We start from the raw sequence: 12,233 nt of genomic DNA, 5'->3' as shown, positions 1-12,233 counted from the left end.
AGTTTGTTCTTTTAACATAAAACCTTGGACACTACATTCCTGGCATTCATGACAATTATGCCAAAACAATGAAGAATTTTACAATTTTATCACAAATTCAGATCTATGACTTGAAATATCACAATAAAATATTTGTTAAATATGAGATACATTTAGTTTTTCCGCACTATGATTAAAGTTTAGCACCTTATAGGAATTGCCTGATTTAATTTTTCCAGAAGTTAATTCTGTAAGGAAGCAGTAGTGTGAACTCTATTCCCCATAGGGACAGGGGGCTTGAAGAATTTAGTGATTTCTCGAAATTATCATTGCAGAGAGGAAAAGTGTTGATTGCATTTTCTCAGGATGCTCCCACTTTTCAAACTCTGTGCCAGTGGTCCCAACCAGAGGTGGTTCTTGTCCCCTGGGCATAGCTGCCAATATCTAAGGGATGCTGCTAAACACTTCCAATGAGCAGAATAATCCCCAACACAAATAATGAACCTGTTTAAAGGTCAAATGAAAATGTGAGAAAATATACTTCATACCAGCATTTTCCCAAGTTCAAATTGCATAGGATTCACCTAGGATTCTAGCTTAAATGCAGACTCCACTTTAGCAAGTACTGGTAGGCCCAGTTCAGCATTTCTCACAAACTCCTGAGTGATGTTGATGTTGCAGGTCATGGTCTGTAGAACAGTCTCTGAGTAGCAAGGCTGTTGTTTTGTGATAGAGTAAAGTATGGGTGTTTTTAGGTCTTCTTCACATGGACACAAAAAGATCATGTTTGCATAATATTTTGAATGACTAGTGTATACAGTCAATCTAGGGGCTGTGAGAAATTCTGTGTTTGTTTCTTTTAGGTAAGGACCCTTGAGGGGCACAAAAAATACTTTTGGAAGACTTTCTAGTAGGCAGAATAAAAGCCTCTATAAGTTGTCCACATTATAATACCTAGAAACTTTGAATATGCTATTTCTTATAGGAAGGGGGAAAGTAAGGAAGCAAATAGAATAAGGCTGCTAATTAGCTGACATTAAACTAATTTGGCCAAAGTTACACAGGTGGAACTAAAGTGACCACCATGGTCCTCCAAATATGGGAGAGGAAAGCAGAACTGTCGGGTCAGAGAGAGATCTGAAGATGCCATATCTCTGGCTTTGAAGATGGAGAGAGGACATTGAGCCAAAGAATGCTTGTTTCCACTAGAAACAGCAATAGGGAAGAAAAGATTTTCTCCTGGAACATGTAGAAAGAACCATATGCTACAAACATTTTGATTTTAGCTCACTGAGACTTATTTCAGGTTTCTCACCTCCAAAACAGTAAGAGCATAAATTTGTTTCTTTGAAGCCTCACATGTGGTCATTTGTTACAGTAGAAAAGGAATGTAATATGGACACAATCCAATAAGATTGTTTTAGAGAAAAGTGAATTTTGGCTTCTCAATTCATTTCTCTACTCTTGGGTGAGGGCATTTGTGTTAAAATGCCACCTTAACTGGAAGAAAAACAAAAAGTCAATTTGGAGCTTCCTCTCCATTGCTGAAGTGGAAAGAGAAATGTGACTTCCCCATTGCTAAAATGTAAATGTGACTGACTTATTTATTTACTTACTTACTTAGGATAGAGAGAGTGTGCTCATGGGTGAGCCATGGGAAGGGGAGAGGGAGAAGGAAAGAGAACCCTTTATTTTTGTTTGTTTGTTTTTTAATTTTATTTATTTGACAGAGAGAGAGATCACAAGTAGGCAGAGAGTCAGACAGAGCTGTGGGGGGCAGGGGGAAGCAGGCTTCCTGCTGAGTAGAGAGCTCAATGCCTGGCTTTATCCCAGGACCCTGTGATCATGACCTGAGCTGAAGGCAAAGGCTTAACCCACTGAGCCACCCAGGTACCCTGGGAAAGAGAATCCTTAAGTAGACTCCCCACTGAGCATGGTGCTTTAATCCATGGCCTGAGTTCATGCTGGGAGCCACAATCAACACACAAACTGACTAAGCCACCCACGTGCCCTTTTTATTTATTTTTAAAGTAATCTCTATGTCCAACAAAGGGCTTTAACTCATGACCCAAAGCTCAAGAGTTGCATGCTCTGGCTGCCTGGCTGGCTTTGTTGGTGTAGTGCATGATTCTTGATCTCAGGATTGTGAGTTTGAGCCCCGTGTTGTTGCAGAGTTCACTTAAAAATAAATCTTTAAAAAAAATAGAGAGAGAGAGAGAAAGTTGCTTCACCCACTTACTGAACCAGCCAGGTGCCCTGTGACCATATTATGTATATATGTATGTATGTATGTATGTATGTATGTATGTTAGTCATCATACAGTACATCATTAGCTTTAGATTTTAAATATATTCTTTTTTAAAATATAAATTCTGAATTTGTGCCCTCTGTATTTTGAGATTAAAAAAAGAATTCATGGGGCGCCTGGGTGGCTCAGTGGGTTAAGCCGCTGCCTTCGGCTCAGGTCATGATCTCAGCGTCCTGGGATCGAGTCCCACATCGGGCTCTCTGCTTGGCAGGGAGCCTGCTTCCCTTCCTCTCTCTCTACCTGCCTCTCTGTCTACTTGTGATTTCTCTCTGTCAAATAAATAAATAAAATCTTTAAAAAAAAAAAAAAAAAAAGAATTCATAACTAAAATTAAGTTATTCCATTTTCCTTTGTCTTTGAGTCTAAATACATATATTCTTTTAATTTCATGTTATTTCAAACATTTGGTCTTTTATTTCTATCCTCTCCAAATTTCTTTCAGATTTCCTTTCAACATTAGAGATAGGATTATTGAGTCTGTGTTGTACATAGGGAGTAGGGAAGGGAATAATGAAACAAGATGGGTGGGATCAGGAGGGAGAAAAACCATAAGAGACTCTTAATCTCACAAAAGAAACTGAGGGTTGCTGTGGGGAGAGGGGTTGTGGAGTGAGGAGTTGGGTTGTAGATATTGGGGAGGGTACGTGATATGATGAGTATTGTGAATTGTGTAAGCCTGACAATTCACAGACCTGTACCCCTGGGGCAAATAATGCATTATAGGCTAACAAAAATAATTAATAAAAAAAAAGAAGGTATCTGTAGGAAGTAACGCACACATACATATATGTGCATATGCTCTTACCTATGAAACACTTCTTAGACTCACCAACAATTTCTAAATACTGTATTTATTCCTGACAACATCCACCTGCATTGGAGATAAGGAAACAGAAGTTTCAGATTTATTACTTTTTTTTTTTTACAATTATATAACAAATCTTTAAAAGTTTTGTGAATTTTTTTTTTTTATCAACATTCCCTCCTTGGGAACTGGGTTTTATTCAGAATATATCAGGGTTGTCTTCATTCCCCTTTCACTTCTCAAGAAATATGTGGGCCCCAAAAACAAAGTGCTTCTAGAAGGCTGGAGACCCTATTTAGGATTCATGAATTTCCCCTGGATTCCCCTCTCCCTGTCTTTTTTTTTTTTTTTAAATTTTCAGCCTAACAGTATTCATTATTTTTGCACCACACCCAGTGCTCCAAGCAATCCGTGCCCTCTCCAATACCCACCACCTGGTACCCTGACCTCCCACCCCCGCCCCTTCAAAACCCTCAGATTGTTTTTCGAGTCCATAGTCTCTCATGGTTCACCTCCCCTTCCAATTTACCCCAACTCCCTTCTCTTCTCTAACTCCCCATGTCCTCCATGCTATTTGTTATGCTCCACAAATAAGTGAAATTTTTTGAATTATATATAAATGGACTCAGGCAGTATGTACTATTAATTTTTATTAACATATCATGTATTATTTCTTTCAGGGGCACATGTCTGTGAAACATCAATCTTACACAATTCATAGCACTCACCATAACACATACTCTCCCCAATGTCCATCACTCAGCCACCCTATCCCTCCCCACCCCACCACTCCAGCAACATTCAGTTTATTTCCTGAGATTAAGAGTCTCTTATTGTTTGTCTCCCTCCCCAGTCCCATCTTGTTTCATCTTTCCCTCCCTTCCTCCCATGACCCCTCCTCTGCCTCTCAAATTCTTCATATCAGAGAAATCCTATGATAACTGTCTTTCCTGATTGACTTATTGGCTTGGCATAATACCCTGTACTTTCATCCATGTCATTGCAAATGACAAGATTTCTTTCTTTCTTTATTTTTTTTTTTTGATTACTGCTAAGTATTCCATTGTATATATATATATACCACGTCTTCTTTATCCATTCATCTGTTGATGGACATCTAAGTTCTTTTCATAGTTTGCCTATTTTGTACATTGCTGCTATAAACATTCGGGTGCACATACCCCTTCAGATCCTACATTTGTATTTTTAGGGTAAATACCCAGCAGTGCAGTTGCTGGGTCATAGGGTAGCTCTATTTTCAACTTTTTGAGGAACCTCCATGTTGTTTTCCAGAATGGATGCACCAGCTTGAATTCCCATCAACAATGTATGGGGGTTCCCCTTTTTCTACATCCTTGAAAACATCTGTCATTTCCTGAATGGTTAATTTTAGCCATTCTGACTGGTTTAAGGTGGTATCACACTGTTGTTTTCATCTGTATTTCCCGGATGTCATGTACCCTTACTTTTTGTATGATTACTTTAATTCAGAATAGTTTGCACTTTATATGTGTTTAGTTTCTTGTATATCATTGTAATTCAATTAATTGTTTAAAAGAAAAATCTGTTATAACTAATCAATGAATTCAGCAAGATATAAAGTCAATATACTAAATTGCAACTCTATACACTAAAATGAAAATATCACAAAGGAAAAATTTTTATAAATCTCATTTACAATTATGTTAACAAAAATAAAATATATGAGTACATTTGAACAAGGACAAGAAACATCTGTACAATGGAAACTATAAGACATTGCTGAAAGAAACCGAAGACACAAAGGAAAGGAAAGATATTCCATGTTCATTATTTTGAAGAATTAATACTCTTACAACATCCCTACTGCTCAAAGCAATCTGTGGGTTCAGTGTAATCCCTGTCAAAATTCCAGTGGCATATTTTACAGAAATAGAGCAAACACTCCTTCAATTTTTATGGAATCACAAAGACCCCAAATAACGAAAGCAACCATGAGAAAGAACAACATCATCTGGAGCCATCATCCTCCCAGATTTCAAACTATATTACAAAGCTCTGGTAACTCAAGCAGCATGAAATGCCCAAAGGTCAATGGACTGGAATAGGTAGCCCAGAAATAAACCCGGATAGGTGGTTAACAGGTTTATGACAAAGGAGTCAAGAATCTATAAGAAGGAAGGAACAGTCTTTCAATAAGTGGTGTTGGGTAAACTAGACAGCCACGTGCAAAATAAATAAATAAATAAATAATGCAACTGCACCACTATTTTATACCAAAGGCAAAAATTAACTCAAAATGGATTAAAGAATTCAATGTAAATTTGAAGCCTTAAAAATCCTAAAAGGAAACATAAAGGTCTTGGCAATGATTTTTAGGATTTGGCACCAAAAGCAAGGGAAAAAAGCAAAACTGAAAAGATCTACCTCAAAGTAAGTACTTCTGCACAACAGATGAAACCATGAAAATGAAAAGGCAACCTCCTAGATAGCAGAGAATATTTGCAATCATGTATCTAAGGGGTAAATATTCCAAATGTATGAAGAAGTCATATGACTTAATAGCAACAAACAAACAATCTGATTAAACAATGGGCAGAGGATCTGAAGAGATATTTTTCAATGAAGACATACAGATGGCCAGCAGGGGAGGAGGTCAAGATGGTGGAGGATTAGGGGATCCTACTTTAACCAGTCCCCTGAATTGAGCTGGATATCTACCAGACCACTCTGAACACCCATGAAATCAGCCTGAGGCATAAGAAGATATATCATGATCTATACCAAAAGAATATCTCTGGCAGCTGGTTTCAAGTTATGAGGTTCCTGCTGAGCAGGGAGCCCAATGCAAGGCTTGAACCCAGAACCCCGGGATCATGACCTGACCTGAAGGCATACACTTAACTGACTGATTCACCCAGGTGCCCCAGGAATCACATTTGTGTGTAGCACATGAAGATTTCAACCAGAATCCAGAAAATAATATAATAAAAACACAAACATGCCACTGGTCTTTCATCTTAATGAACACACTTTACAAATGGCTTTGATATACCGTAATTCAATGAATACATGAAGTTCCTGAGAAAGAACTATTTTTCACAGCAATTAATGGATGCTTTAGTATTTGCTTTATCATCCTTAAAGCCAAGTTTGATTCTAAGGCCTCTTTTTATGCATATTCATCTTGTGGGAAGATTGTACCTGGAGACATGTATTTTATTATCATTTTTTTGCAAGTCACTATGGTAGGCATGGTGGACACAAGCTGTGTAACAACAGGATCCTAATGTGTAGAAACATCCCATGATCTGCTATAACCACCATTATGGTGAAGTTTGCATTCTTAGGAAAAGCAATTAAGGTAGTGATATACAAAGGAATAAAATCCACAAAAGTGAAGCATAGTAAAGAGAGTCAATTATCATATAGTTTTTCTTGTTCATGGAGCATAAGGAATAACATGGAGGACAGGGAGAAATGGAGAGGAGAAGGCAGTTGGGGGAAAATGGAGGGGGAGATGAACAATGAGAGACTATGAACTCTGAAAAGCAATCTGAGGTTTTTGGAGGGGTGGGGAGTGAGAGGTTGGATGAGCCTAGTGGTGAGTATTATGGAGGGCACATATTGCATGGAGCACTGTGTGTTGTGCATAAAGAATGAATTCTGGAGCACTGAAAAGATATTAAGAAAAAAAATGAAGTATAGTGGTCTCAGAATTTTCTCTGTTATAAACTTGCAATAGCTGTGGTGTCCCATAAAAGAAAAAAATAGTCACTATGATGTTTTATTTGAGAAAGATTTTTTTTTTATTTTTTTTCTGTATTCCAAAATTCATTGTTTATGCATCACACCCAGTGCTACATGCAAAAGAAATTATTCTTAACACATATATGCAATCCCTTGAGTAAGACAGAATGTCCAAATATTTCATATCCAAGGTTAGGAATGACATTGAGAAAGTAGGAAAATGAAAAAGGGAAAATCTCTTGGATATCAGAGTTATCACAGATCTTAATAGAGTGAGTTACATAAATTATGCAGAGATGTAAAAAAAAAAGTAGATATTACAGGAAAAAAAATAGAAGATGTATGTTTCACTTTCACAATCTGATCAAGGGATCTCAACATTTTACACAGGCTTTGGGCCCTGCAATCACGGGCGCTTCTTCAGCTCCAGGAAAGTTGTCCATTTTAGAGCCGCCATCCCAGAGAATCTCATCAGAGAACACTTTATGTCCTTGTTCCTCAGGCTGTAGATAAATGGGTTCAGCATGGGTGTGACCACTGTGTACATCACTGAGGCTACTGCACTAGAATGGGAGCTCTGGGTAGCTGCAGATGTAAAGTACACTCCTAAGCATGTAAAATAAAATAAGGAGACAACTGAGAGGTGAGATGCACAGGTGGAAAATGCTTTATACTTTCCCTGAGCTGATGATATTTCAGATATAGAGGAAACTATCTTAGAGTAAGAGTAAAGGATCCCAATAAAGGAACCAACAGCCAAAAACAAAGCTGCAATGTATATCACCATGTTATTGAGAAATGTGTCAGAACATGCAAGTTGGATCATCTGATTGAGTTCACAGAAAAAGTGTGGGATTTCCACCTCTGTGCAGAAGGACAGCCGCAACACCATGGAAGTGTGTAGTAAGGAATGAAAGACACTCAGTATCCAGCATACCAGAACCAGAAGTCCACAAAGACAGGGGCTCATGATGACTGTGTAGTGCAGTGGGTGACAGATAGCCACAAAGCGGTCATAAGCCATCACAGTCAGAAGAAAGATATCTAATCCTGTAAAGAGCATGAAAAAATACATCTGTGTGATGCAGCCTGCATAGGTTATGACTTTGCTCTGAGTCTGGATGTTCCACAGCATCTTTGGGATGGTGGTGGTGGTAAAGCAGATGTCTGCAAAGGACAGGTTGGCGAGGAAGAAGTACATGGGGGTGTGGAGGCGGAAGTCAGAGTTGACAGCCAGGATGAGGAGCATGTTTCCAGTCACAGTGATCAGGTACATGGAGAGGAAAAGCCCGAATATGAGGGGCTGCAGTTCTGGTTTCTCTGAAAATCCCAGAAGCTGGAACTCTGAAATTCTTGTATTGTTTCCTGAGTCCATGTGTTGCAGTTGACTACCAGCACAGGGGAAAATAACAGAACTAATTTTCACACAAATAGTCCTTCCTCAGATTGTGGAAATGAAACAATTTATATTTGCAGTGAAGAAACTAATTGCAATATTTTGTGAATGGATTTGAGCCCCTTAAGAGCATCCCTAGTTCCTCTCTGATTAGGAATTTTCTTCATAACATCAGACATTCCCCCAAAAGTCAGGTATTTTACCATTTTAGGAAGAAAATATTTTATGCATTGGAGGACTATATAGCGCATTGACCATGCTTTGGAAACTCTAGTAATAAAGCAGAGTGTTGAAAAGAATAATGTCCCTACAATTCAATAATGGTGATAGGTTAGATGCATTTATAAAGATTAAATAATAATGATGTGGAGAGAGATGATATGAACAGAACAGAAGCTGATTAAGGGAGAGAATGTGTTATATGTTATATTGAGTATTCAGTCAAGCTTAGCTAAGAAGGTGACCTTTGAACAAAGACCTATGGAAGAGATGGTGGAAGAAGGGAGGTCTTCCTCATATGGGAAAAGGTCTTGAGGCAATGCTTCCATTAGAAAATCAAAGTTCAGAAAGAAGCCAGTGTGCTAAGGGAAATGGACAAGAAGGGAGAGTGATGAGAGGTAGTGGCAGTGAATTTCACAGAATCATGTGGCCTCACAGCTGCTTGAAGTTCAAGACACAGAGAATTCCTTGTCCCCGCTATGTACCTCTTGCACTTTATAATGGTTGCAATAGGGTCCTGTCAGTTGACTATCCCTCCTTAGTATCATATGGTGATTGAGTTTTGCCTGTGTATTATAAAGTTCACATTGAAATAGAGGACCCTGTGTATCACTTCTCTGAGGACTCCTCTCACTCATTAAGATGCTCACATACACGTGCACACACATACACAGACACACACACAGTGTCATAAACATGCAACACAGCACACCATGTCCTATTGGTGTGTATTACTTCTACGTCCTTCTCACCTCTTCCCCACCTACTCTAACACACTGTTTAGGAATATCAAATTACCTTTCCAATAAAGAATGTAAAACTAGGACCCAGAAATTCCTATTTGTAGCTTCCCAGGGACAAATCATCTTGGGGCTCCATTTTGGAATGGCCACTTTCTGACCTGTGTGTAAAGAAACATTTAAAAAAAAAAGTGCTCAACATTTAGGGCCTTTTCTGGTTCCATACACATTTTAGATTATTTGTCCTAGCTCTGTGAAAAATGCTGGTGGTATTTTGATAAGGATTGCTTTGAATGTGTAGATTGTTTTGGGTAGTATAGGCATTATAACAATATTTGTTCTTCCAATTCATGAGCATAGAATATTTTCCATTTCTTTGTGCCTTCCTTAATTTCTTTCAAAAGTATTCTACAATTTTCAAACTAAGATATTTTACCTCTTTGGTTAGGTTTCTTCCTAGATATCTTATGGGTTTTGATACAATTGTAAACAGTTAAGAGACACATGAAAAATGTGTGGTTACATCACTCATCACCAGGCAAATACAAATCAAAATCACAATGAGATACCACCTCAAACCAGTAAGAATGGCTTAAATTAACAATTCAGGAAACAGTTGATGGCGAGGATGTGGAGAAAGGAGAACCCTAATACATTGTTGGTAGGAATGCAAACTGGTGCAACCACTCTGGAACACAGTATGGAGGTTCTTCAAAAAGTTCAAAAAAGAGTGACCTTACCATGCTGCAATTGCACTGCTTGGCATTTATCCAACAGGTAAAAACATAGTGATTCAATGGGGCACATGCACCTCAGTGTTTATAGCAGCAATGTCCACAATAGGCAAAAATGGAAAGAGAATGACCATCCACAGATGAGTGGATAAAGAAAATGTGGTATATGTACACAATGTAGTATTACTCAGTCATTAGGATCAAATCTTGCCATTTGCAAGGATGTGGATGGAGCTAGCATGTATTATGCTAAGCAAAATAAATCAGAAAAAGACAAATACCATATGATTTCATTTATATGTAGAACTTAAGAAATAAAATATATGAACATAGGGGAAAGGAATGAAAAACAAAATAAGGTAAAAACAGAGAAGGAGGGAAACTATAAGAGGCTTGATTATAGGGCAGAAACTTAGGGTTGCAGGAGGGGAGTGAGTAAGGGGATGAGGTGACTGGGAGATGGTCGTTAAGGAGGGTACTTGATGGAATGAGCCCTAGGTGTTATATGCAACTGCTGAATCACTAAATTCTAACTCTGACACAAATAATGCACAATATGTTCATTAAATTAAGTTAAATCTAAATTATAAATTACAAAAATAACAGCAGAAAAAAATTCTGTTTAATAGAGAGATAGAGACTGATAGACAGAGGAAGGGAGAAATTAGATGGACATAAAGAATAAAATGATCTAATAAGCTCAGTTGACCTGAGATACTGAAAGGAAGGAAATCTTCTTTGGTGCTCATGTCATCCCCTTCTGGTTACAACCCATTTATACCCAGTAAAAATAATGAGAGATAAATTTAATTTGTCCACAACACAAAGTAGTGACTTCTTTATGATGTGAAACACATTACAGAGTGACTGTCACAAGAGAAAAATGAGTAAAAAGAATAAACCAAAATTTCACAACATTTGGGCATTTTTATAATCAGCAGACAGCAAAAGACTTGTTTTTCCTGTGCCTATTCAAATATAAATTAGATTGCCAAGGACTTAGGAAAGAATTTGAAGACGTTTTTAACGTGGAGAGAAGCAGTATCTAAAGTTTTAGTTTCATCTCACAGAAACAGATGAAAGAGTGCTTGTGGAAGGTAAAGGTGATTCATGGTCAAATATAATAAGAAGAATTCCTTTCAAATGACGGCATTTCTATTTTAGAAATAAAGCCAATAATAAAAGGAAAAAGAAACAATAAGGTATATGGAGATGTGAACACAAGTTGGATAAAAAGGGCAATTTGTGAGCAATAAATATGCAGAAGGACATTCATTTTTAGTCTTTGGGAAAAAAGTATGAACAAGTGATGAATATTATGGTAATATCAATTGTTCCAGGAAAACAAACAAACAAAAAGTAGAAAATCAGTATAGGGAATATATTATGACTAACTCAGAGACCTAAAACTCAAAATCTAAACACTCATACATTCTGCACAAATACATCTACACATACTTAAAAAGAAAAAAATGGCAAGTAGCCAAATTGGTGAAATAAAAAGCAATACTTTGCTTGAAAGAATGCAATTAAAAAAAAAAAACAGAAATAAAACCAATCTGACTCCCACATACAGTTTTCAAGAGATAAAGTGTGTGACTAGCCAACCCAGCACATACTGTGGCTCACAGGTAATGAGGTAATTGTAAAGGAAGCTCATTAGCGTACACTTTTCCACATAATCCTTGTAAAAAATTTCATTTGACTACTCGAGAAAGGAGGTCTGTGATACGTATGTTCTATGGGCAGCTCTTGCATAGACATATTTGTGAGAATTCTTTCATCTGGACTTTTATTCTCAATATAGAAATGTAGTCTCATATATCCCATCTTAAACATGAAAAGACGTATCCTCACTTCACTGTATACTCACTTCACTGTATATCCTTCCACAGCTAATACTTGACTTTTCTACTCTGGTTAATTGCAAAGATCCTTGGTATCATGTTTTACTTTTATGCTTCCTATCCCTCACAGAATTGGGTTTCCCTTATTATTATTACTTGCAAACATTAAACCTTGCCTTTTGGAGTTCCATGCTCACTTCTATTTTTAACATAATAAGTATATACATGAATCAACCAGTAAATTTCTTAATCAAGCCAGCAAATAACCACAGCAAACTCTCAGCTCTGGCTTGGGCTTGACTGGCCTTCAGATGACCTCCGGTAAATGCCCTTCCTTGACTTTCACTTTCTTATCTTCTCTTGCCTTGTCGCTAATAGGCAGTAAAACTCATGTAGAGAAGGTCTCTACATGAAAATCAATAATACCTGCCTGGTAGATAGATGATGGAGTATGAAGCTCTGTCCCCAGACAAGA

General features: G+C 37.6%; 1 protein-coding gene across 1 annotated transcript; it reads right to left on the bottom strand.

Moving 5' to 3' along the window:
• Nucleotides 1-7,228: 7,228 nt before the first annotated feature.
• LOC309863069 (olfactory receptor-like protein OLF4) lies at nucleotides 7,229-8,197 on the bottom strand (the record flags this gene model as incomplete). Its single annotated transcript, XM_082727548.1, has 1 exon — nucleotides 7,229-8,197. The coding sequence occupies one exon, from the start codon at nucleotides 8,195-8,197 to the stop codon at nucleotides 7,229-7,231; it is 969 nt and encodes a 322-aa protein (XP_082583674.1).
• Between the last annotated feature and the right edge of the window lie 4,036 nt (nucleotides 8,198-12,233).

The sequence above is a fragment of the Mustela nivalis genome (genome assembly GCF_964662115.1).
Source record: "Mustela nivalis genome assembly, chromosome: 1".
NCBI lineage: Eukaryota > Metazoa > Chordata > Mammalia > Carnivora > Mustelidae > Mustela > Mustela nivalis.
The sequence above is the reverse complement of the archived record's forward strand: the minus strand, read 5'-3'. Positions and strand labels throughout refer to the sequence as shown.